General features: G+C 45.4%; 1 protein-coding gene across 3 annotated transcripts in view; it reads left to right on the forward strand.

Annotated features, from left to right (window-relative positions):
• Positions 1–27,309, forward strand: part of SLC35D2 (solute carrier family 35 member D2) — a 54,526-nt gene that overhangs the window by 19,487 nt on the left and 7,730 nt on the right. The window contains exons 4-9 of one of the 3 annotated variants that reach the window (XM_074995110.1): positions 5,227–5,294; positions 9,548–9,619; positions 11,667–11,735; positions 18,317–18,419; positions 21,235–21,327; positions 25,930–25,997. In XM_074995110.1, the coding sequence (XP_074851211.1) occupies positions 5,227–5,294; positions 9,548–9,619; positions 11,667–11,735; positions 18,317–18,419; positions 21,235–21,327; positions 25,930–25,997 (473 nt within the window). The remainder of the gene's footprint in view (positions 1–5,226; positions 5,295–9,547; positions 9,620–11,666; positions 11,736–18,316; positions 18,420–21,234; positions 21,328–25,929; positions 25,998–27,309) is intronic. The other 2 variants (XM_074995112.1, XM_074995111.1) reach the window with 2 other exon arrangements.

Below are 27,309 nucleotides of genomic sequence, written 5' to 3' on the forward strand. Positions count from 1 at the left end.
AGCACGGCGGCTGTGTGGCACCACAGAGTCCTGAAAAAGTCAAATCAAATGCTCGTGGAAAGGGACATGGCATGGGAAATGCCCAGGAGAGCATGGCAGCCACATGGTGCCAGGAGTCCTGAAAAATCAAAAGAAATGATGATGGGGAAAGGGACATGGATGGGGTGAGAAGCCCCACTGAGCCTGCAAACCGCATTGGGGGTTGGGGAATGGAGCACCCAACTGCTGCTGCAGGCAAATGTAAAAGAGCAGGAAGCATATTTAAAAAAAAAAAACAGATGCAAATCCCCATGCTTCTGCAGGTTGCCAATCACCCTCCTAAAACTAAGAGATACAGAGAAAGAACACCTACTCATGCTGTGTGACCAAAAGCTTGGAAAATTTGCTAAAATGCTATGTGTTGCCGTGACACCAGATTGCTATCTGGTTACTTGGCATGGCCAGGTGTGCTAATGTGGAAGCTGCGACAAGTCAGGCCTGCCCAAGAACCTCATTAAAAAAATACAAGGGGATCACGCGCATGACTGGAGCGCTGTCATGAAAGGGTATAAACTGTTCAGGAAGAACAGGCAAGGGAGAAAAGGAGGAGGAGTTGCACTTTATGTAAGAGAGCGCTATGATTGCTTGGAACTCCAGTACACAGAGAGAGGAAAACCTGTTGAGAATCTATGGGTCAAGCTTCGCGGTGTAGGCAGCACTGGAGATGTGGTGGTTGGTGTCTGCTACAGGCCGCCAAATCAGGATGACGAGGTAGATGAGACTTTTTTTGGACAACTGAGAGAAGTTTCCGGACCACCGGCTGTCGTTATTGTGGGGGATTTTAATTACCCTGGCATCTGTTGGGAGACCATTATGGCAGTACACAAGCAGTCCAGGAGGTTTCTGGAGAATGTTGGGGATCACTTCTTGGTACAAGTGCTGAAGGACCCGACCAGAGGTCGTGCATGGCTCGACCTGCTGCATACAAACAGGGAGAAACTAATAGGGAAGGTAGAGGTGGGTGACAACCTGGGAAGCAGTGATCATGAGATGGTAGACTTCAGGATCCTGACCAAAGGAAGGAAAGAGAGCAGCAAATTACACACCTTGGACTTCAGAAAAGCAGACTTTGACTCCCTCAGGAACCTGATGGGCAGAATCACCTGGGATGCTACAGTGGAGGGAAAAGGAGTCCAGGAAAACTGGCAGTATCTTAAGGAAGCCCTATTGAAGGCACAGAAAGAAACTGTCCCAATGCACAGCAAGAGAAGTAAATATGGCAGGAGACCAGACTGGCTTACTGGGGAAATCCTGGGAAAAGTTAGGCACAAAAAGGGAGCTTACAAAAAGTGGAAATTTTGACAGATGTCGAGGGAGGGGTATAAGGGTATAGCTCAAGAATGTAGGGGAGTTATCAGGAAGGCGAAAGCGCAACTGGAATTGCGACTCACGAGGAATGTGAAGGACAACAAGAAAAGTTTCTATAGGCATGTTAGCAAGAAGAAGGTGATCAGAGAGGGCGTGGAGCCCTTACTGGATGAGGGAGGTAACCCAGTGACAGATGATGTGCAGAAAGCTGAAGTACTTAATGCTTTCTTTGCCTGTGTCTTCACGTACAAGAACAGCTCCTGGACTAATGCGATAAGTGATGGATTGTGGGATGAAGGTGGACAGCCTTTGGTGGGGAAAGAACAGGTTAGGAGTTATCTAAAAAAGCTAAACGTACATATATCCATGGTCCCAGACCTAATTCATCTGAGGGTTCCGAGGGAGTTGGCATATGTCATTGACAAGCCCTTGGCCATTATCTTTGAAAAGTCATGGAGATCGGGAGAGATCCCAGATGACTGGAAAGAAGTAAATGTAGTGCCCATCTTTAAAAAAGGGAAGAAGAATGCTCCAGGGAATTATAGGCTGGTCAGTCTTACATCAGTCCCTGGAAAAATCATGTAATATTCCTCAAGGAAGTCATTTTGAGGCACTTGGAGGAGGGGAAAGTGATCAGGAATAGTCGGCATGGACTTGGGAAGGGCAAGTCATGCCTGACCAATCTGATTAGTTTCTACGATGAGATAACTATCTCTGTGGATAGGGGAAAATCAATGGATGTGATTTATCTTGACTTGAGCAAAGCTTTTGATACTGTCTCCCACAATATTCTTGTCAGCAAGTTAAAGGAATGCGGACTGGATAAATGGACGGTAAGATGGATAGAAAGCTGGCTAAAAGGTCAGGCCCAAAGGGTAGTGATCAACGGCTCGATGTCAGGATGGCGGTCGGTTTCTAGTGGAGTGCCCCAAGGTTCGGTTCTGGGTCCTGTTCTGTTCAACATTTTTATCAGTGACCTGGATGAGGGGTTGGATTGCACCCTCAGCAAGTTTGCGGATTACACTAAGCTGGGGAAGAGGTAGATATGCTGGAGGGTAGAGGTTAGGGTCCACAGTGACTTAGACAAATTGGAAGACTGGGCTGCAAGAAATCTGATGAGATTCAATAAGGACAAGTGCAGAGTCCTGCACTTGGGCTGGAAGAATCCCAAGTAGTGTTACAGGCTGGGGTCTGACTGGCTGAGTAATAGTTCTGCAGGAAAGGACCTGGGAGTTGTAGTGGATGAGAAGCTGGACATGAGTCAACAGTGTGCTGTTGTAGCCAAGAAGGCTAATGGCATATTAGGTTGCATCGAGAGGAACGTTGCCAGTAGATCCAGAGAAGTGATGGTTCCTCTTTATTTGGCTTTGATGAGGCCGCATCTGAAGTACTCATTCTAGAGGCCAGGTGCTTTCAGTTGGCATGCAAGGAGCCCGGCAGTTGGCCTGATTGGACTCACATTTGACATGGAGAATCTTTGAACTTTTAATTTAATTTGAACTTTGAAGTTGAGACCCAAGCTTGCAAACTGCTGATTTCAGCAGGAGTCCTCAGTACTGGGGTCTTGTTGGGCAAATTTTTCACTGGCCTCTAGGATTGTGGTATGTGAGTTACAGTTGTCTGTGTTTTTTCACCATTACAATAAGTGAAATTATATTCTCTCTTCCATTACACTCAATTGCACCCCTATAGCAAAAGTTCCCTTTCTCAATAAAATGCTGCAGCAGATGGTTGTTATTACCAAATGTTTGTATGGTCATTTTATGGGAGATTTATAGGCTATAAATATTTGTTCACTCCTTTCCGGCTGTCACTTTTGTTCTTCCCTTCCACTTCAGAGCAAATATGGTATAATTTTAAAAATAAATAAGGTGTTTCTGTCTGTATGTTTTTGTCATCTAGAGTTTTAAAGCACAGAATTCGGTGTCTCTTGGGGAACACATATAGCAACACCAGGATGTGGCATGCTTTTTTTTTTTTTCTTTTCTTTTTACCACACATGGGCTACGTCTACACGTGCAGCCAACATCGAAATAGGCTATTTCGATGAATAACGTCTACACGTTCTCTAGGGCCAGCAACGTCGATGTTCAACTTCGACATTGCTCAGCCCAACATCGAAATAGGCGCAGCGAGGGAATGTCTACACGTCAAAGTAGCACACATCGAAATAGGGATGCCAGGCACAGCTGCAGACAGGGTCACAGGGCGGACTCAACAGCAAGCCGCTCCCTTAAAGGGCCCCTCCCAGACACAGTTGCACTAAACAACACAAGATCCACAGAGCTGACAACTGGTTGCAGACCCTGTGCCTGCAGCATAGATCCCCAGCTGCCGCAGAAGCAGCCAGAAGCCCTGGGCTAAGGGCTGCTGCCCACGGTGACCATAGAGCCCCGCAGGGGCTGGAGAGAGAGCATCTCTCAACCCCCCAGCTGATGGCCGCCATGGAGGACCCAGCAATTTCGACGTTGCGGGACGCGGATCGTCTACACGGTCCCTACTTCGACGTTGAACGTCGAAGTAGGGCGTTATTCCTATCTCCTCATGAGGTTAGCGACTTCGACGTCTCGCCGCCTAACTTCGAAGTTGGTGCCACTACTTCGAAGTAGCGTGCACGTGTAGACGCAGCTATGCTGTTCCAGCTGTTCCAGAGCCATGCTAGGGCTATGACTCCTCTCTGTTCACTTTGGTTGCCTCTGTTGGCTTTAGACTCCCGTGGTCTTTCTGTGTTAGAGCATGCGAGGAGCCATGTATCCCTTTTCAGGGTAGATGCAATATACTTGCATGTTTACATGATGGTAGGGCCCAAAGGCTCCTGTCACTGTCAGGACCACCTTGTTACAGGTACTGCACTAAAGGGCCTACAGTCTAACTTATCCCTAACCATTTAATTTTTCTTTGCAGCAGTCTGTATAATTTTTATCATTGTTCGTTAGGATTCAATAGCTGTACTTACAATTTTGTCTATACATAGTATTGTAGGCTCCTCTGGGTACTCCACTGTATTCCCACAGATCACTCATGCTTTTCTTCCACCTGCTCAATTGCTTCCTGTCTAAATCTAGGTTCAATGCAAGGCTAACAACCAAGTATCAATTGCACAAAAGTGAAACCAGCCAAGTGCTGAGTACAGATTAGACCTTCCTGGTCCAGCACCCTCATGACCTGATTGGTCCTGAACAAAGGAGTTTGCCTGACCAGGGGAGGTTAGGCGTATGGGCTGGGGTGGGAGTCGGGGGGGGGAAGAGGTGCACCAGCCCTCCCCACTGGGCGCTGCTTCCCAGCTTTGCAGGATCTGCTGTCCCCAGCCCTATGGGCTGCTGGCCCACTGGACCAGCTCCATTCCCAGCTGCCAGCAGCCTCTGACACTGCTCCAAGGGCTCTCTGGTCTAAAGGGTCTCTGGTCCAACAACATCTGTGGCCCTGCTAGACCATGGATATTGCCGGCCCAACAAGTACCAGACCAGAGAGATGCACTCTGTATTTTTTTTAACTTATATTAGGCTGGTTCCTCAGCTGAACTAGGAGTTTTGCTCTGTGGGAGGCAATGGAGTTAAGCCAATGAACACCACTAAGTATCTGACTTAATAAATACAGTGAATGTGGGGATTCCCCCCCCCCACACACTTAAGAGAAAGAATCTCTTTTGGAAATGAAGTAACTTTTCACCTACATCTGACGAAGTGAGTCTTTGCCCCAAAAGCTTATGCTCATACATTTCTGTTAGTCTATAAGGTGCCACAGGACCCCTCATTGCTTTTGCAGATCCAGACTAACATGGCTACCCCTCTGATACTTACACTCGTAAAATAACTTAAGTTCCTCAGCAGTAATTTAAAGCATAGGTTTAATCAGAACTGTGTTGTGATTTTATTGCAGTTGTTTCCTCTGCCTCTGCTTTATGTTGGAAATCACGTAAGTGGATTATCAAGCACCAGCAAACTAAGGTACAGTAAACACAGGTCATAACTAGACCATTTATTTTTATTACTTTCTTCTTGTGGGTACAAAGTATAAGGGTAAAGGTTAATATTTTCAAAGTAGTGCAAGAGCTGCACATTAATTTTAATGGGCGATGTACGACTAAATCTCCAGAACTGCTTTGAAAATCTCAAACAAAGCAGCTGATCAGTTTACAACCTCTGTGCTGTGTGTAGGGGAGACTCCCGCAGGCGGTGCCCACAGAGAGACACTGAATGCAGTTTCACTGCATAGATTCATGTGTTTGTCAAATGTTTTCCTTCCTTGTGAATGGCCAACATTCCCTGGGTAACCCAGCAAGAGGAGTGAGACCGACAAGGGTATGTCTTTACTTACCAGGGGATCGGTGTGCCGCCATTGATCTTCTGGGGATCAGTTTTGCTGTGTGTGTGAAGATGTGGCAAAATCAATCTCTCTGGGCTGAGCCATTGACCCTGGTACTCCACGCTGACACACCGAGTAAGGGATGTCAACGCGAGCTCAAAGAGCCCTGATCTACACCAGGGAAGAAAGTTGATCCTGATACATCCATTCTAGCTATGCAAATGGCTTGGCTAGAATTGCGTATTTGGGATCGGCTTTGATCCCTAATGTAGATGAGACCTAAGAAAAATGCCTTTATACGCCTGTGCATGTAAATAGGCCTGTGTCTACACTAGAAAATAAAGTCAAAATTTAAGTCGACTTTATACCACACGGTTAGAAAGTTGACATAGTGTGTCCCCATTACCTTTAAGTTTGACTGTGTCAGCAGTGCATTGTGGGTACCTATCCCACAGCTCCTGCATCCCTGTTACATGCTGGGTTTCTGTGCCAGTGTGTAATGGGAAAAAATGTGCTGCAGGTGGTTGTGGGTGTCATCATCCCAGAGCGCACTGACCTCACTCCCTGCTCCCATTGAAATCAAATTGCCAGATGAATTTTCCATCCACTTTTCCACAACCTGTCTTGTCACATGCCATTATAAGGCTAGTGGGGCCGTCCTGAGAAGGGTAAAATGCAGAAATAAAAATTTGAAAAGTTTCCATTTGGACCTATTGAAAAGTTGTATTTGGTATTGTTGAAATACTTCCTTTTGATAGTGTTATTTTGAGACATTTCATTTTGACCTGGCAGCCATCTGGTTTGTGGGAGGAGTGGGCACCTGGAGAGCCAAGCAGCCATGTGGTGGTGGGGCAGCTGGAGAGCCTAGAAGCCATGAGGGGTGGGAGGGTCAAGCCGCAGAGCCCAGCAACCACATGGTGCAGAGGGCAGTCGGAGAGCCTAACAGTTGCATGTTAGGGGGCAGCCACGTGGTGCGGAGGGCAGCCAGAGAGCCCAGGCTGATTCCTGATTCCTATTTCCTTCTTCCTGCTCACCTGGAGATGGTCAGACCGGACACACTGGGGGCATTGTGGGATACTTCTGGAGGCCAGTAAAGTCAAATTAAATAACGCTGTGTCTACTCTAGCATTAAGTTGACCTTGTACATTTGAATTTGGTGTTATTCCTCATGAAAAAGTTGGAGTAGGAAAGTTGACCTTAGGATCCTGTAAAATTGACTTGATGACATTTGTAGTGAAGACCGTACATTATGAAATTGAGCTAGCTCCCTTAAAATCGACGTTATGCTCTAGTGTAGACATAGTTTGAGTCTGCCTGAGGGCAGTTACACTTAGTAGAGGCACCTCTGCAGTTTGAGCTAAAAGCCAGCTGGCTCTCAGCTAAGGCTGTAGACAACACTGATTCTTTCTCTGTCAGGTGGTCTAGGTACCATTACGTGGGATAGCGAACAACACATAGACAGGTGTGTTACAATAGCCTTAGTTTTGAGAACTGTGGTGAAAGGCCCTTTATAAGATCTAGATTTTATTATTTTACTTATTTTTTCCTATGTATACAAAAGTCTTGTGTGAGTTGTGTAGAATGGTACAGGGGATTGGTGGAATTCATGTGTAGTGGAACCAGCTTGGTTCCACTGAACAGGAAGGGCAGGCTGATCAGAGGACATACAAATAGTGTTCGTACTTACATTTTCTATATGCCACTACTCCATGGTGCTTTCCTTCACAGCAGGGCTTCAAGTATAAGGATTATTGGCAGGACCAGGATGAGCTGTAGTAGCACTTGAGGCTGTAGTTGTGCTCATGGGGCAATTTGCAATATTATACCAGAAGTTCCCAAACTGTCGTCTGTGGAGCTGGGCTTGCTGGTCCTTGTTTCCGGCCTAGAGAAACAGAGCACCTGAGAGAGGCAACGACATGAAAAACAAAAGAGGAGTTAAATGTTTCTCAATGGAACTAAACATTTACTGCATAGAATACAACTAAAAAGGCACATACATTCCTCAGTTAACTTTTCGATCTGAAGCAGTTAAGTGTGTTTACCACCCACAGAGTAGTGAGATGTCACTGGAAGCAGGAAAGGTCAGTTTGCCTGTAAATGGGCAGGGCAAGAGCTCGTAGAGAAAACCTCTGATAATGTGGACCACAGTTTGAAAAAAACCATGAAAATCCCCATCATAAACCTTTTTGTGTTTTATAGTGTATTAATGGTAAATTACATAATTTAAAAATAACAATTAAAGGGTTCAGATATGTGTTTTGTAAGTTTAAAAGGATTTAGTGGTGTGTATATACATATAATGCTTTTCTCTTTTTGAGATAATTAATGTATTTTCTATAATTTAAAGAGATGAGGGACCTGCTTCTGAAACTCTTTCCTCATGATATGTAGCATGTAGTCACCAATAGACATACTGAAGTTACTGGGCAATTTTCCAATATGACTGATCCTTTTATAACTGTCCTATGTGGCCTGCGATATTGTGGTAATTAATAATTCATTTGCTCATGTGAATTTGGAATTGCTTTTGGCTCAGTAAAATTTAGCAGTGAGTTTTGATGTAGTTTGGTTCACTAGTTACTGTGAAATAAAAGAAATTGTTTTATTATAATTCCAAAAGCAAGACACATTTAGATTTATTCATCACATGCTCCATGACTTCATATCATAACATTAAGGAATACTGCAGTGTTTTACATGTTCATATGGAATTCACCATGCAAATATTCCACCTTACATCTAGTTTGTGAAGGAGTTTGTGTGCAACATAAGATGTAAATGACCTTTGTGTAAATCCAATATTTCAGTGAGTACAGGTTGAAGTCTCTGGTCTTTCACCCTTGGAATTTGACTGATGCCGATGGAGAGAATTTGCCAGACCAGGGGAGGTCAATGTTATCTAGCAGCATTACCAACATTTCCCTGACTTACTGGGCTCTTAGAATACAATTGGGGTAAATTAGAGTTAAATAGCACAGGAAACAGAGAGCCAGGACAGGTGGCTGTAACCAGCTTTATGGGGCCACGGGAAACTTGGCCACATCCACGAAAAGCAGTCATCTGGCTAACTGAAATTATACTGCATTACAGATGTTGCCAAATGAGAGTGCTGTACTAGGGAGGTTCAACCTACAGTAAGACTTCTAAGCCTGAAACTGGGCTTTTTTAACATGATCACTAGTCATTACCTTGTATAAGGGATTAATTTGTCCAGATGGATGCGGTGTCTAATTTCCAAAACATGAGCTGCGAAGGAAATATCGGTAAATCCATAAGACCCCATAATGCATCATTCTTTGTATACTAACACTGTTATTCAAATGCAACAAAATGTATTTAATAGACGGGGTTACTACCATCTTATATGTTTCTAGTATGCTCTGCCTTTTTGCTTATGTCTCATTTTTGAAACTAAAAAACTGTTAGATATTAAACACAGTCCCCTGAATTAGATTTCTTTTATTCATTTACAGAGCTGTATTCACTGGACATCTTTAAACTTTACAAAAAGGTCCTCATTATTTATTGTAACTAAGATTTCTATAGAAAATATTAGTTCATAGGGGCTGCAGTAGGTGGAATTTGAAATTAATGATTTCTATTCCTTTTACTGTTTTTGTACTCTGCGAATTTTGTAGCACGTAGCTGTGACCTGTTTGTTTTGAAAAATTGGCAGGCCTCTTTTTTAGTGATTATGCTATCTAATCTGAGCCTGGAGTCAGCCTGACATTTTTATGTATGGTAACAGGCAGTGAATTCATTCTGCTAACTTCTTAATGCTGGTCTAATTAGTTCATCTGCATAGTGAAGTTAGGTAAAAATGAAATGAATAAAAATGCTTTGCATTTCACAGTGCTTGGATCATTTTTTTTAATTCTTCCTTTTTTTTGGACAGTTTGCCGATGTTTACAGTGCTCAGGAAGTTTACCATTCCACTTACATTACTGCTGGAAATCATCATACTTGGGTGATTTGTGTGTGTGTGGTGTGTGTATGTTTCATTTGCAAAATATCTAAGTATCTTTTATGTTTACCTTTGTCATTACCAAGTGGAGTATTTATGATATTCACCTGGCTGTTTCTCGCTGATTAGAGAAACTCAGAGAAAAGTGTAGAAATTGGTTGGAATCTATTTGTGAGAATTAAAAAAATACATTTTGGTGGATCTAGGACAAAAGCTGTTCACTTTTATTCATATGAGCAAGTCCATTGACTTCACTTCACCTGAATAAGCATGGTTTGGGCCAAATTGTTGTTTGTTGGCTAAGGTCTGCTCTTTTTAGACATCAATTCTTCCAGCTGCTCCGAGCAGGCAGACCCTCATGTCCACGTGGAGCCCTGGTGAAATTAGTGGAGCTATGCAGGAGGCTGCTCATGCAGAGCAGCTTGCTGGGTTGGGCCTCACAGAGTACCTGCTCAAAAAAGGCAAAGTGGGCACCTCCCACTCAATATAAACAGCATTCTTTGGCCAAAATGATTAAAAATAAATCAGTTAGATCTAAAAGAAGGTCTAATAACCATTTCCTGAATCAATAGACCAAGTTATATTGTGAGTTACAGCGAATAAACATTGCATCAGTGTACTTGAGCAGGCCCACCAACTTGTGTGTGTGTGTGTGTGTGGGTATGGAGGGGCAGGTGTTGGGAACTGTTGCCTTTGGCCTTTTAAATCACTGCTGGAGTACCACACAGTGGCTGTTACCACACAGTGGCTCATTAGCACGCAAGCAGCCACAGCACTTTGAAATTGACGCGGCTTGCCACCGCGCAGCTCATCCAGACCAGGCTCCTTTTTGAAAGGACCCCGCTTACTTCAAAGTCCCCTTATTCCTATGAGCAGATGGGAATAAGGGGACTTCGAAGTAGGCGGGGTCCTTTCAAAAAGGAGCCATGCGGTGGCGAGCCACGTCAATTTCGAAGTGCCGCGGCCGCCCGCATGCTAATGAGGCGCTGAATATGTATTTCAGCATTTCATTAGTAAACTTCGAAATGGCCATTTGCATGGCCATTTTGAAGTTTTTGGCTAGTGTAGACATAGCCAGTGTGTTCCATGTAGCTCTTGGGGGCAGGTTGCCATGCTCTGGGCAGTGCAGAGAGCTGGCTGCCCCTTCCAGGAACATGGAACTGCCCCCCACCAGCCCTACACCATGCCCATGGGCCTACACATCTTTTTTTGTCTTCTGTGTACCTGAGGCAGAATATATTTCACTGTCACCAGCACAGAAATGTATTTTTCTTGACTTTACTTTGGAAATTATCTAGTAGCAGAGGACCTTTTGATAACCTGTGACACTGTGGGCTTATCTACACTACCGCCTTCCTTCAAAGGAAGGATGGTAAGTAGGGTGTTGGGAGCTTACTAATGAAATGCTGCTCTGCATATGCAGCACTCCATTAAGCAAATGCCCCCGCCCTGCCCCGGCAACTTCAAAGTTTTAAAACCTTGAAGTACTGGCACGCATCTAGCTGCGGCTCACCCACCGGTACTTTGAAGTGCTGGGGCAACTTCGAAGTTCCTTTACTCCTCAAAATTTCGAATTTGCCGTGCGGGGGAATTTGCTTAATGAAGTGCTGCCTATGCACCACAGCACTTCATTAGTAAACTCCCAACACCCTAATTACCATCCTTCCTTCGAAGGAAGGTGGTAGTACAGACAAGCCATTTATCCAGGTGTGTTTGCAGAACCCAAAGTAATTTTGTTAAAATAACAGTATCTGAAGAGAGACTATATTTGAATTATGACAGCATTGCCAAAGTAAAACTGTAATAAGAATCTGTTGAACTGCAGATTTTAATGATTTATATTTTCACAGGATCGGATCCTGATGGCATTATAGGCAGAACTCTCCTTAGCATCAAAAAGAACAGTGACTGTTTAGTGCCACCAAGATTTGTCCTTTTATTAGTTATTTTCTAAATACTAACTGCTTACGAAGCCTTTTAAATGGACTAGAAGCTTGTTAGTTTCTTTTCTAATATTCTGATTATGAACATTTCTAATTTTTGTCTACAGGAAACGATATTCACTGAGTATTATGATCAGTGTATTTGCCATCATTCTTGGGGCTTTCATAGCTGCTGGGTAAGGCTTTTGTTTGTTCTCATTAAGTAGTATCTGAATTTTTTTTCATTGCTATTAAGGGGCCAATTTTCCCCTAGATGGGTGTAAATCCTATTAAATAAATTAGAGAAGAGATCCGCTAAAGTGGATGGGGTCAAAAACATATAAGGGCAAAATCTAGTTCTAATTGAAGAATGTTTTTGTAATCTAGATTTTTACTAGATTTTGTATGTATGCGCTAATATAAATAACACAGCAAGCAAGAATATAAAAACTCAACTGTTTTTCTTTAACAAAACTCAATGGCCATGTCTGTATTACAATGATCTTCCAAAAGATTTTCCAGAAGAGATCTTCTGGAAAATCATCTTTTGAAAGATTGCTTCCGTACACCAAAAGTGCATCAATCTTTCAATCTGCTCTTTCGAAAGCATGTGGCAACACAAGCCTGGACGCTCTTTGGAAAAAATGGGCCAGGAAAGACCGTGCACAGGGTCGCATGGCCAGAAAGCCCTTCTGGGAGCACCAGCCATGTGTTCCCTTAAAGGGCCAATTTGGGGCTTTGCTGACCTGGGCTTCCCCCACTGCTTTGGCGCAATCAGTGGCCCCCACATTGCCATCTGAGCCCTGGACCACAGTGCCGGCCACTATGTGAACCACAAGGGCTGCCATTCTGTGGTGCTGCAAGTCCTGCTGAACCATAGGGGCTGTTCCATGGACATTTATGTGGCCTGGTTGGGCTGGGCCCATGACTCGTGGGTCTTCAACAACTCCAGCCTCTGCCAGAGCATGGAGGCAGGGACCTACATCCCCCCGTGGAGCTCACACTAGGGGACATCACCATGCCCCAGAGCATAGTGGGCAACTGAGCCTCTCCCCTGCAGCCGTGGCTTGTGTGGCCATACGCAGGCCACCCCAACCCCTCCCAGGTGCTGTTTAACAGCTGCCTCACCTGGGCATGTTACCTGGTTGAGTGTGCCTTTGGGCACTTGAAGGCAAGTTTCAAGTGCTTCCTCATGTGCCTTGATGTTTGGGTGCAGAACATCCCCCAGGTAGTGGGGGTGTGCTGCGTCCTCCACAACCTCATGGAGGCGAAGGAGGGGACCATCCCTGCAGGTTGGGTGGTTGAGGCCAGGCCAGTGTACAAGCAGCCCACTGCACCACAAGACTGTCAGGCCCACCGTGACAGACTCCACATCTGGGAGGCCCAGAGGGAGGCTTTCACACATGAGACCCAGTGACCCCGCCCTGGACATCCCATGCAGTCCCTGCTGGGTTGCAGCTCCACCATCTTCCCCCACAACCTCTCCTGCCCAGCCACCCCACTAGTAAGGGACATGGGGGTGTTTGGACAAATAAACTATGTTGTAAAATACGCAAGAAAATTTTCAAACAGTTAAAGACTCTAGGAACTACAGCTGGGGGGAACTAAGTACAGTAGAGGAGCCTGGGACAGGGCCTGGGGGCGCCTGAACTGGGAGGGAAGGATTGGGACAGAGGGTGGTGGGCCTCAGTCTTCAAGGGGGTGGAGGGCTAGAAGCCCCAGTGACCACAGAACCCCTCCCACCCAGGTGTGGGGTCCTCAGTGTGGCTGGGATCACAGGGAGGTAGGGATATGAGGGGGGAGCAGGGGCTCAGTGTGGGGAGCTGCTGTGGTAGTCCTCCTCTGGCCATGAGTTACTTCGTGAGGTCCCACATCATAGCAGGAGAGAGGTCAGGTGGGAGCAGAGCAGTGAGGGCAGTCGGGGTGGGGGGGCTGGTGGCTTGTTAAGGAGCCTACATGTGGTCCAGAGCATGTCTACAACCTCGCCCCAGTCCTCCCACTGCCATGCCAGGTCAGTGTTGTCCATTGTCAGCCACTACTAGAGCAGCTCGTTTTGCTCCTGGAAGGCAGCCGTGTAAGTAGCAGCCTTGTCATCCAGCTGTGGCGATGGTCCCTCTGGGTGTGGGCCTGCCCAGCCACTGGTGGTGAGGGTGGCCTGGCCCTCTCAGCCTCTGTGGGTGGACTCTGTGGCTCCAGGGAGGCAGGGTGGAGAGGGCTCTCGCTGCTCTCAGACAGCACAGCTGTAAGGATGGAAGGGGAGAAAGAGATGGCACATCAGTCCTGCAGCACAGCCCTGAGTGCCATGCCCCCCACCCCCGTGCTGAGGGATGGGATGTTCCGGATGTAGTGGCATGTGTGCTGTGCATGGCAGGTCCTGCCTCACATGGCTCCTGGGAATAGGCTAGCAGGCGATGGGGAGTGTGTGGCCTTGGAGGGGCCCCAACTGGGTCACGGGTGAGACAGCTGCAACCAGGCCTTTCCAAGCCCCCACTATGTGCATAGAGCCCTCAGCCTGTCAGCCAGGTCAGGTGCTGAGTGCCTCCTGTGGGCATGCCTCCATACTGGGGCTGCACTCCTCACTGGGCCGTCTAGGGCCAGGCTGTTGCTTGTGTCCCACCTTGGGCTGTGGCAGGGTCGGCCACCCCGCCCCCACCCTGTGTGGTGCAGGGCACTGGGCACTTACCTGGGGTTCCAGGGGATGTCTGGGGACACCCAGCTGGAGGCCACCTGGCTGGATGAACCTGTCGGGATCACAATGATATAGGTCCCATCAGATGACTTGCCGTCATCTGAGGGGCCCACGGTCTCTGGCCCTAGGTTGCCAGGATTCATGGAAAGTCTGGATGGCCCTGGCTCCTCCTCAACTGCAGCTGCAGGGGACTCTTCAGCTGCCATGTCAAGGATGGCATGGGGGAGCTGTCCCCTGCCCCTGAGTGAGGGTGGTGGTCAATGGGCATAGGCGGGAGCGTTCCTCCATTTGCTGGTGGTTGTGTGGAGGACGTCCTCCTGCTGCTAGAGATCCAGGAGGTCCTTGATCTCTGGCTCTGTCCAGGAGGGCACCCTCAATCTGGAGGCTTAGTGGGGGTCACCTGAGGGTAATTTGGGAGCTATCTGGTGGCCATGGCATGAGTCCGGCTGCAGGGGGTGGCTGTGAGGTCGTGTGGCTTCTGGCTTCTGCCTTTGCTGCCAGCACACTCTCAGCTTCCTGCCACTGGGTTTCTGAGTCCCTGCGACTTTAACCATGGCCAGATGCAGGGAGCATAGAGCTCTGGGAACGCTCACCAGAGCATCTCTGTGCCCCAGCTAGCCAGTGCCATGGTGGACCCCTCTTTTGAAAGAGGGACCCATGGAGCCTCTACACACACCTTCTTTTGAAAGTCTTTCAAAAGAAGGTGTTCTTCCTCATCCAGGAGTGAAAGACTGCATTTGTGGACGCCCTGCATGATCTTTCAGAAAAGGGCCTGTTTTTCCGAAAAAAAACTTGCTATTGTAGATAGGGACAGTATAATGTAGTTATACATAAGAAATGCCCTTCCAGCTCTTCACGGCGGGGGGGAAAGCAGTCTGTTAGTTTTCATGTACTCAGCAGGGCTGACCGCCAGTGCCAGCTTCGCAAGGTGCAAGGCCCAGGGCAGAAGGGGTGGGGCTATGGGCAGTCAGTCCATGGCACCACTCTCATCGTGGTGCTGGGCACCCCCATCAGATATGTGCAAAATAGCAGAGTAGCTCTGCGGCGGCATTTCAAAGGGGCCCCATGCAACTGTCCTCTTTGCTTCCCCCACCCCCATTGACAGGCCTGCGATCTACATCATTTCTACAATTTTGCACAAGTTTAAATTTGAGACGGATAGTTTCGGAGAGCAGGTGTATTCTATTGTCTCCTCTGCATTTCCTGTTAGAAAGTTATTTTATTCATAGAGTCATGGAATTCTAGGGCTGGAAGAGACTTTAGGAGGTCATCTAGTCCAGCCCACTGCGTAAAGCAGGATCAACCATAATTAAATCATCCCAGCCAGAACTTTGTCAAGCTGGGACTTCAAAACCTTTAGGGATGGAGATTCTACCAGCTCTCTAGGTAACACATACAGTGCTTCATCACGCTCATGGTGAAAAAGTTTTTCCTAATATCCAAACTACACCTCTCCCACTGTAAATTCAGACCATTGCTCCTTGTTCTGCCATCCATCACTACTGAGAACAGCCTCTTTCCATCCTCTTTAAAGCTCCCCTTCAGGAAGCTGAAGGCTGCTATCAAATTGCCCCTCACTCTTCTCTTCTGCAGACTAAATAAGCCCAACTCCCTCAGCCTCTCCTCATTGGTCATGTGCTTCACCCCCCTAATCATTTTTATTCCCCTTCTGCTGAACCCACTCCAGTGCATCCACGTCCTTTCCATGCTGGGGGGCCCAGAACTGGATGCAGTACTTCAGATGTGACCTCACCAGTGCTGAGCAGAGGGGAATAATAACGTTTCTAGATCTGCTGGAAATGCTTCTCCTAATGCACCCCAATATGCTGTTAGCCTTCTTGGGTACAAGGGCGCACTTGTGACTCATATCTAGCCTCTCATTCACTGTAATCCCCAGGTCCTTTTCTGCTGCACTGCTACTTAGCCAGTTGGTCCCCAGCCTGTAATCGTGCTTAAGATTCTTCCATCCCAAGTGCAGGACTCTGCACTTCTCCTTGTTGAACCTCATCAGATTCCTTTTGGCCCAAATCTCCAATTTATCACGGTCACTCTGGACCCTGTCCCTACCATCCAACATATCTACCTCTCCCCCTAGCTTACTGTCATTTGCATATTTGCTGCGGGTGCAATCTATCCCCTCTTCCAGGTCATTAATAAAGATGTTGAACAATACTTGCCCTGGAACTGATCCCTGGGACACCCCACGTGAAACTGACCACCCACCAGACATTGAGGTATTGATTACTACCCATTGGGCTCAACCATCCACCCAGTTTTCTATCCATCCTATAGTGCATGTATCCAGTCCATACTTCGTTAACTTATGAGCAGGAATGTTGTGGGAGACTGTATCAAAAGCTTTTCTCAAGTCAAGGTGTATCACATCCATTGACTTCCCCATGTCCACAGAGCCAGTTACCTCATCATAGAAGCTAATCAGATTGGTCAGGCATGACTTGCCCTTGGTAAAACCATGTTGACTCCTCTCGATCACTTTCCCCTCATCCAAGTGCTTCAAAATGGATTCCTTGAGGATCCCGTCCATTATTTTTCTGGGGATTGAGGTAAGGCTGACTGGTCTATGGCTCCCTGGATTGTCCTTTTTTCCTTTTTTAAAGATGAGCACTACGTTTGCCTTTTTTCCAGTCATCCCGGACCTCTCCTGATCTCCCCGAGTTGTCAAAGACAATAGCCTCAGTAGAAAATTTTTGTAGTATCCTTGGATGTATTTAAATCCAGACCCATAGATTTGTGTGTGTCTAGCTTTTCTGAACAGCTCTTAACCTGTTCTTTCCCCACCAAGGGCTGCCCACCTCCTTCCCATGCTGCATTGCCTAGTGCTTTAGTCTGGTAGCTGAAACTGTCCATGAATACTGAGGCAAAAAAAAAAGCATTGAGCACTTCATCTTTCCCATATCATCTGTTACCAGCTAACCTCCCTCATCCAGTAATGGCCCCACACCCTCCCTGATCTCCCTCTTATTGTCAGCATTCCTGTAGAAACTTTTCTTGTTGCCCTTCACGTTCCTTGCTAGCTGCAGTTCCAATTGTGCTTTCGCCTTCCTGATTACTCCGTGGTATTCTCCAGCTATATATTTATACTCCTCCTTCTTTAAAATACTGCCTCTTCTTCTGGATTCCTTTCCCCTTCATATTAGCTTCGCAGGGGATCTTGCCCATCAGTTCCCTCAGGGAGTCGAAATCTGGTCTTCTGAAATCAGGGGTCTGTATTGTACTGATCACCTTTCTTCCTTTCATCAGAATTCTGAAATCTACCATCTCATGATCACTGCAGCCCAGGTTGCCATTCACTTCTGTTTCTCCTACTATTTCTTCACTGTTGGCGAGTAGCAGGTCAAGCTGCACACAGCCCCTCGTCAGTTCCTTTAGCACTTGTACCATGAAGTTATCCCCAACATTCTCCAGAAACTTTCTAGATTGTTTGTGTGCTGCTGTATTGGTCTCCCAACAAATGTCTGGGTGGTAAGTCTCCCAGGAGAACCAGGGCCTGTGATTTGAAAGCTTCTCTTAGTTGTCTGAAGAAATCCGCATGTACCTGATCTGGTGGTCTGTAGCAAACACCAACCATTCAGTGGAATTCCATTGAGAAATGGACCATATTTGGTTACCTGCAAACAAAGTATAAAGCAGTTAGGTGTAGCTGAGTGAATAATTACCATCTGGCATGAACTTAATAGTACCACCCAACAAAACAGAAGAGAAAGTTTTTTCCTGTCAGTCCGCTTATAAACATTTATTAGATTTCAATCCATAGTTATTGCTTATGTGAAAAAGTTCGGTAACTATTGGACACGTTGTCAGGATTGAGGTAGGAAGAAAAATTGTGCAAAAGTAGACTGGAACAGTACTGACAGGCCTTTATTGTATGAATTTCTGTGAAGAGCTATCCTGCTTGTAATAATGACGTATTTGTGGAAATGTAAAATAATTCAGCATACCAAAAAAAAAACAAAAAAACCCAAAAGACTTATGGCAAAACCCTGAATTTGCTGGGATTTGCATGGTTTATATTCTTTTGTGTGTATATTTTTATATATCTATAGCTATATAAAAGCACTTTTTTTCCAGGTCAGATCTCTCTTTCAGTTTGGAAGGCTACATCTATGTGTTGCTAAATGATATCTTCACAGCAGCAAATGGAGTATATACTAAACAGAAAATGGATCCAAAGGTAATTTTGGGGTGATCAGGCTGTACTTAGTCATTTTATTCACGCAATAAGGGAAAGTGTGTGACTTCTTGAGTATGAGTTCGGTAACACCAATCTGACAAACAGTCAGTTTTATTTGCCTTCATGTTCCAGTTAAGATATGTGTTTTTAATATAGACTTGTTTAGGGAAAAGCTATTAGGAATTTCTCAGACTATGGAAGGGCGAATAACATACTTGATTTTCACCCAAATAAAATTTTGAGGAAGAGGGTAACATCATCTTGTTTTATTAAAGAAGGAAAAATAAACTTCACTTTCTCAAAAAGTAACTCTTTTGAACTCTGTTCAAAGGCTAGAGTAAACACAAAGTTTGTTTGTTATCATGTGTATCCAGAGGAAAACAAGTTTTTGATCACAAATTATTATATAAATGAGCTGGGAGTGGTGATATTCTCAATTTAATTCTTAGTAACCTAGGATTTTACATCACTACATATATCAGCATCACCGTAACAGGTGGCGTTAGAGAGCCCAGGATTGACTGCATGGAAAATGAACCATCTTGCACCACTAGGTGGTTCGACAAGACCATGTTTGAAGCAGTAAGTAAGGGTTTTGTGGAGGATTGCCTCTTTCCATAGCTGGGTGATATTGGGACTCCCATTAAGCAATTTAATATCACAGTTTGACAGTCCCCGCCTCCCCCAAACTAACAAATTCTTTAAATTTTACCCTGTTATTTTTAAGATGAAGCCATGATGGAGTTGTAATTCTTGTTTCCTTCAGTTTTTCTTGTGTTTTTCCAACACAGAAATGACAAAAACAAAATGATGCAGGAATAAACAAACACAAAAAGAATAGATTATGAAACAATCTCTTATATTGTCAAGGAACAGCTCTCCAAAATATCAAGAGCTATAAAGCAGGCAGTCTTTATAGCCTGAGACACCAAGTGTTGAACAGCTGGTGTGAAACCCAGGCAGTAATGAAGTAGATAGGAGTTTTTCCATTGACTTCATTGGGGCCAAGATGTAACACCTACAATGGATGTATGTTCTTTTGTAATCACAGAGCTCAAACTGAACCTCTTCCATGTGTTACCAGCAATTCTTTAAATTCTGCAGAAATAGATGGGGCCATTAAGCTATCATTTTAAAGCAAAAATTAAAGCCCAGATATTTAGCAACAGTCAAGGACTACACTGTGTAGCTAAAATGCCTTCGTACTACTCTGATTCGTGGCTTCCTCTCTGAGAGGCAGGGCCGGCAGTAGGCAAAAAGGCACCTGAGCAAGTTCACATTTTGGTGCCTTTGGCCCTTTTGGTCATGGTGCCCCAGTACTTGTCATCCCCATAGGCTCCCTAGTCTCCCCAGCCACTCTCACTTTCCACCTCCCTTCCTGCAGTGTCCCCCTAACACCTGCATCTCTTTCGTATGCCCCAACCCCTTCACTGTGGCATCTTCATTCCTCTTCTCCCTACCACCTGTACACCATCCCTGTACCCTTCACTCCTGCCCCCCTGCACTGTGCCCATTTCACTCCAACCCCCTGAATCCTCCTGTGCCCCTGTCCTTGCACTGTACTTCCTTCACTTCTACATCCTGCTCCCCCAGCTCTTGCACCCACCTGGGGAAACTGAGCCAGCTGGATGCACAAGACAGCTGGCATTGCTGTAGGTTCCCACACTGGAGGGCTGCTCCTTTGCCCCAGACAGACCAGGGGATGCACAAGGAGAGGTAGGAGAATGTAGCTGCTGATGCCTCAGCACAGCCTAGGTGGTGAAGTGACCTGAGGTAGGGAGGCCTGGTGTTGTGGAGTGGAGTGGAGAGAGAGTGTGCATGCCTGATGAGCATATGCATGCACTGTCTCTTGAAGAGAGCACTCAAGGCCAGGAGCCTGAGGGCTTGTGTTCAGACACAACCAACCAAAGGCAGCAGCAGCACACAGATTCCCACCCCGTCCCATCTCCCCAGCTCGGAGGGGTCACCCTGACATCAGCCTCTCACCACCTTCTGTTGCCTCAGACAGGAGAGTCCCAGGCCAGAGTGGCTGGGGAGGAGCCAGGAACATCAATGGCTGCCCACAAGGAGCAGGGGGTGGAGGGGTACCCCAGTCCGGAGGTCTTGGCTGGTTGTCCAGCTGCCTCCTGCAGCTCCTGTCTCACCCCTCCCAGCTCTGCTGCTTGCCTGCCCGCCGCCTTTGTCAGCTCATGTGCTCTTGGCTCTGCAGGTCAGGTTGGAATCAAATCAGATCGTGGAAACGGCACCCCCTTCACAGCCCTCCTCAAAGGCCAACCCTGGTGGCAGGCCAGTCCATCAACAAAATATCCAAGAGCCTCAGGATTGCTCTGAGTTACATCAGTTGCCAGTGACTTGAAATGCTCTGTGTTACTACCCAAGGATCGTCCCTTTTCTCCTCATCGCTACACTGGTGCTGGGGAAGTAATGTTGGAGCCAGTGCTGCACTCCTAAAAATTTCCCCTATGCCTCATTTTTTTTCCCATGGACTGCTATTGCAGGCTAACGCTTCTGCTGTATGATGCAAAGCAATTAAAGATACGGACCTAACAGAGTTTCTACCTGTATTGTTAGAGCCATGTATGTTTGAATGTGAGCCAAGGAGGTGCTGCTTTACTGAATCTGCAGGCAGGCTATGCGAAATGGTAGTTCAGCTCAGTGTTTAGTTTTGAAACCTAATTGTAACAAATTTGTCATTTAAATTATTTTGCATGAAGCTTTGCACATTCATAAGTAAATTGCCTGAAGGGATATTACAGGAATGTTGGTTGATATCAAATGGTCCAGGTTTCCAAAAGGTGTGTTTCGTTTTTCACAGGAGCTGGGAAAATACGGAGTCCTTTTCTATAATGCTTTTTTTATGTTGATACCCACAATGTTTATCAGCTTCTCCACTGGAGACCTTCAACAGGTGAGTTATTTTACTGTCCCTAGAGTTCCTTGGAACAAAATGCTCTAGTTCTGTTCTCCAAATTTAGGGCCACAATTTGTCCTTAGCTATATCCCTATGAAATCCTGTTAATTTTGCTCAGTTTGCACAGGGCCCTGCTGTGTTTTGACCATGAATTCTTCAGATAACTAGGAAGACTTTTTTTTAATGTAGTGAAGTTTAATGACACAAAGTGATGAGCAATAACATTGTAATTTTTCCTTCATGAACTAATAAATCTACCCTAATTAGCACAATAGTCTTCCCTTTTGTTGTTTTCCCATTATGGTTAGTATTATGAGATGCCTGCTCCCAGTATCTCTCATTTTAACTTCATGGGTTTTTACTAGGCACTATCTAATGTGTTTTGGGAGGTCATCATTTGGAATCCATCCAAACTGGGCTTTCTCTTCACCAGAAAGATCCTGCAAACCTCTTATTATAATCAGTGATCCTCAGCCACATTACTAGTCCTGTTTCAGTCAGTGTATAGAACTTACAAGTGGCTAGGGAATAGCAGATGGAATTAGTTTGCCCAAAAAAGGTCCCGGCTGTGTTATGTGATTTATATGAGCTTTCAGTTTTGCTAAATGCCCTAAAATGAGGCTGGGATTAGCCAAAGAAAGCAACTTCCATGCCATCTCTTCTAGCACAGAGAGAATATTCAGATTCAGCTAGATGCTATTCCCATGTGTGCCCTCTACATACCGCTTAGTTTTAACCCCAAGGACAGGTCAGTTGGCCCTTCATAGCTAATCAGTGGAGGCAGTATTTCATAGAGCGCCAAATACCGATATCGTGTTCCTGGCTCTGCTGATGACCTGAGGTAAGTCACGTCATCAATTTTCTGTGCCTGTGTTTTGTGTGTTCATCTGAAATGGGGGTATTGGGGGGAGGCTGATCAGACTTGCTGGGGCCTTGGTGAAGGCTGGGGGTGGCCATCTCTGTGCTTCGAGAAGAGGCAGGGAACAGCCAGCCCTCAGCACTGCCTGGGGTGCATGGTGCTGCCTTCCCTCCCTCAGCCCCAGCAGCCCTCAGAGCTGTTGTAGTGCACTGTGCAGTGTTCTGTTAGCAATTTAAAGGGCCTGGGCACTTCTGTTCCTGTGGTAGTGGAGGCAGCCAGGAGCCCTGGCCCTTTTGAATTGTTGGACTCAGGGGCAGCTGTTCCCTTTGCCCGTCCGCTCCCCATCCATCGGCAAGCCTGGGGACAATGATATTGACCTGGATAGTAAAATACTTGGTGATCTACTGCTGTAAAGTGCTGTGTAAGAGTTTATACGTTGTTATTATTTAGTTCCTTATTGTAAGTTGTTGCTCTTAGTTTTTTGTGACGTTTGTACTGGTGTGTTCCTAAAATTCTGCAGTTACCTGGAACATTGTCACCCAGTAAAAATACATTGTTGCTTAGTTTAGGTCTCTCTGTGAAACATCATCTTGTGGCTTCAGTCCAGCCCATGGAACCTGTGTCCCTGTCACCAAAAACATACCTGACTCCCTGATCGGCAGTTTCAGTGGAAGCTAAGCTCGTGTGCTTATAGAGATTAAACTGTTCTGTCACGCTTAGATGTGATCCCTGTAGGGAGGGTTGAGGCATTGTGATGGGCACAAAAGAGAAAGTTTATTCTGCTGTTGTTTGCAGTCTGTTCTGTGAATAAATCAAGGTTTCATTGTCAGGGCTGTTGCTCTGGCACCTTTCATAAGTAATTTCGTCCACACTTTATTTTTAAAAAGAGCCCCCGACACACCCCCGCGTGCGCACACAAATATATCATGGCTATTGAGAACACATATTTGTAATTATTAGAATTAAGTCCCATTTCTGTGAATATGAGACACTTTTATAGCTGACCCAGCTTGATGAATATTTACTATGGAAAATGCCAATGTAATGTAGAAACATTAATGAATGATGTGCAAATCAACACAGATGTCTGTTTTTACCTGCTTGTCATATAGCAGAAATTTTTGTGGCTTTGGTGCTATGTGACAGGGATTTTCTGCTGTTACCCAACACGGGCACTGTGCAGTATGTGACCTTTAATGACAAGAGACAACCAACGTATTTATTTTCAATCTGTGTGAAATGGAAACATTTCCTGTTACTCCTGTCTCATAGATCCGGAAGAGTAAGGTATCCTGTAGGCTGTCTATGAGGAAAGGGTGATCTAGGAATGTCTGTCCTTAACCCACCTGGCTGATTATTAGTGGACATTGTCCCTGGTTTATGAGCTGCCAAAACAGAAATGAGGTATCTTCAATGACTGTAACAATCATGACTCCAGTTTATCGTCCAAGTTCATGCAGATGAATCTTATTGGCACATTTAGTAGTGACTGATGTGTGAATTTTTCGTTTAGTTGTTTCTTCCCAGGAGTAGCCTTCCAAAGTGATGTGTGAGCCTTTTGTTTGACTGGATAAGTACGTTTTTTCCAGTACAGTTGTCCTGCCCTTGCATAGTAGGAACAGATCTTGTTAACATAAGCGAATGTTCTGATTTCACTCCCCACCTCTCCCACACAACTGCATATTTTTGGGAGCAGTGTAAGGCTTCTTTTCACTGTGAAGGCAAAAATGTGTGTACCTCCAAGAAAATATTACCCAGCACCTAGATATGAGAGTAGTAGTAAAATGAACGTTCAGGGTAGCTGACCCTCCATTCTACACAGCTGCGCATAACGGGTGTTGAAAGAACAGAAGCTCAGGCAAACTGTTGTTAACCCCCAAAACAGCTAAGAATCAAAACAGCTCACTTGGGTTGGATTTTCAACATGTAGAGGCCCAGCTGCAGTCCTCTTTGCATGCACATTTACCATCTGTGCCCAGTAAATGGGGAACTGCATAAAAACAAAGCTAGGAGAAATATCAAAACAAAAAGCAGTCAAGTAGCACTTTTAAAGACTAGCAAAATAGTTTATTAGGTGAGCTTTTGTGGGACAGACCCACTTCTTCAGACCATAGCCATACCAGAACAGCTGTCTGGTCTGGCTGTGGTCTGAAGAAGTGGGTCTGTCCCAAGAAAGCTCACCTAATAAACTATTTTGCTAGTCTTTAAAGTGCTACTTGACTGCTTTTTGTTTTGATAGTGTATAGACTAGCACGGCTCACTCTCTGTTACTAGGAGAAATATGAATTCTTGTTTTGCAGGCAACATGCAGTAAGAGTGCTTGTAAAAGGTGCGGCTCTTAGTGCCACTTATGAAAACTAAGCCCTGGTGTACATCTATAAAAGAGAGTGGGTTATTTTAATAGTTGAGGAAGTTTCCAAAGGTAAAGTTTCTCCACCCCTCTAAATTATATCTTAACGTTTTGTGCTGCTGTCAATCCTCATCTCTGCGTGGTAGGTGATGCAAACGCTTTCTTGTATGAGTAGTCCCATTGAATTGTCAGTAGCCCTTACCAGCATGGAGTAGAATGGGTCTAACAGAAGCTACATCAATGCTACGTCTACACTAAAAATGCATTCTGTCGACAGTAAATTGACAGAACACAGCACTGTTGTCAACAGACTTCTGCCTCTTCCCCACAAGGCAGAACACTTTTTTCAACAGAATCTGTGAACAAAAATGCTGTGTGGGTGCTCCAGAGGCGCCCTCTGTTGACAGACAGGATTTCCAAATCACTGGGCAGCTCTGTCTGCTGAGCTGCTGGTTGGCCATTCTGTCGAGAGAGCAGCTGGGCAGTCTGGATCCTTTCTGTTGACATAGCGGATCGCTTTTTCAACCCACTTTCATGTGTGGCCACAATCTGTCAACAGAAGTTTTGTTGGAAGATATCTTCCAGCAGTAACTTCTGTCGACAGATTGCTGTCATGTAGACATAGCCTAAGTGAATAAATATAGCTTGTATGATTGAGGCTATTGTCCCTTCTAGTCAAAGATCTCCAGAAAAGACCCCTGTAAAATGTAAGAATTGTCATCCTCAGCTGTACAGTGATAACCTGAGGCCCAGGTAGGTTAACAGAGTTACGCTGGGTCACATCAGAAGCCTGTGGCAGAGAGGGGAGTAGATCCCAGAGCTGCTCTCAGCTAACCTCATGTTTGAAAACCTTCAAAAAGACAAACTCATTTGTAAAATCTCACTGAAACGAAGGATTAGGGGTTAGATCCTGTAATATCGGTAGCAAAGGTGCCTTTATTTTCACTAGGTGCAGGATTAGGCCTGAAACTTGTAAGTAAGCAGTACATTGGTATGGACTAGGTATCTTTTCTGGAGAAGATTTTATTTCTCTATCCTTTCACTAGTTTTTTTAGTTTGTTGCATAATAATGATTTGCACTGTTAGTCAGGAGCATTGGTGAGAGTTCAGATCAAAATTCTGGATAAAGCGTTATTTATTGGCTGCATAGTGTTTGCAACATGCCATCTAATGTATCTTCTCTGTACACATTGGTATAATAGCAGATAAAAGTGAAGACTATGTTACAAGTTAATTGTACTGTTAGTCCCCCATTTGAATATAAAACCTTCATAATTCTAACATTAATTGTAATCAATTGTTTTTTATTTTGGACATTTTCATGATCACAGTGTTTCTATACATGTATATATTTAATGTATTTAATTGCATATTTCTTTCTTTTTAATAGGCCAGAGATTTCAAGCACTGGACAAACTTTTTATTTCTATTTCATTTTTTTCTCTCCTGCTTCTTGGGGTAAGGAGGCAGTGACAAATCAAGAGGTTTTGGCAACAATTATATTTCATCTGTCAGAGATATAGTTGGGCAGAAAAAAGTAAATCCTCAGGGTAGTTTTATGAGAATTTCTAGCAGCTAATACTTCACTGAAAAGTAAGATGTTAAAGCTCAGGAGATTTCTGAGAATATGGGTGACAGAATATTATTTGCATTTGTTGTCTCACAGCGGTGGTCAGAAACCTCATTCTAAAATGTCACCCCACTCAACTGTATCTGTCATCTTTCCAGGCCCGTTGAAGAGTGGAGGTGGGGGAGCTGGGTGCAGAGGGGGCAACTGCCCTACGGCCTAGCAATTCAAAAAGGCTTGAGGCTCCTGCAGTCTCCATTACTATGGAGCAGTGACAGCTGGAGCCTCTGGCCCTTTAAATCACCTTTTGAGTGCTGGAGCCCCTGGGTGACGTGTGGGGAATAGCATGGTGCTCTCTGGGCAGCGCTGAGGTCTGGCTGTCTCAGCCCTGCCCCTTCAGCCTAAAGCCCACCCCCTTCCTGAGTATTTGAAACCCTCTCCTGACCCTACAACTTGCCCACAGACCCCGCAGGTCTGTTCTCTCCACTCTTTCCAAGTTATAAGAGGTTATTTCACTAAAACTCAAGTTCAAGAGATACACCACAACAGTGACCAAACTGGGACTGAGATTCAACACGGAGCAGCTGAAGGATTTAGAGACAGGAGCCAGTTTCCAAGTGGAGGTGTCCACAGATGTGTACCTCTGGCAAACCTCATCCCAAAAGGTGCTACCATGGAACAAATTTGGGAACACAGGGCCTGGAAAAAGACCTGTGGTAAAACATTGGGAAAACGGACAAGGCGTCACGAAGAATGGATCACAGCAGAAACTCTGAGAAATGCGAAAGAATGAAAGGACAGAAAAGCAGCAGTCAACCAGCGCAAAACAAGAGCAACCAAGGCGGAAGCTCAGAGACTGTATTTAGAACCCAAGAGAGAAGTTAAAAAGGCTGTAAAATGGGAGAAGAACAACTTTGTGGAAAATCTTGCATAACAAGTGGAACAAGCTGCAAGATGGAGTTACTTGAAAGAACTCTAACGTCACACGGAAGCTAGCTGGGTCACAGTGTACAATGGACCAGCTAATACAGGATAAGGAGGGGTGTGTGCTAACAAACCCAAGTGAGCAGCTCAGTAGATGGAAGGAACACTTTGAAGAGCTAATGAATCACCCTGCCCAATGGAACCTCACAAGTTACCATGTGCAAATATACTGCTGCAAATTAACAGCAGCAGACCAACAAAAGAAGAAATCAGAAAAGC

This window comes from Carettochelys insculpta, chromosome 5, assembly GCF_033958435.1.
Source record: "Carettochelys insculpta isolate YL-2023 chromosome 5, ASM3395843v1, whole genome shotgun sequence".
Classification (NCBI taxonomy): Eukaryota; Metazoa; Chordata; order Testudines; family Carettochelyidae; genus Carettochelys; species Carettochelys insculpta.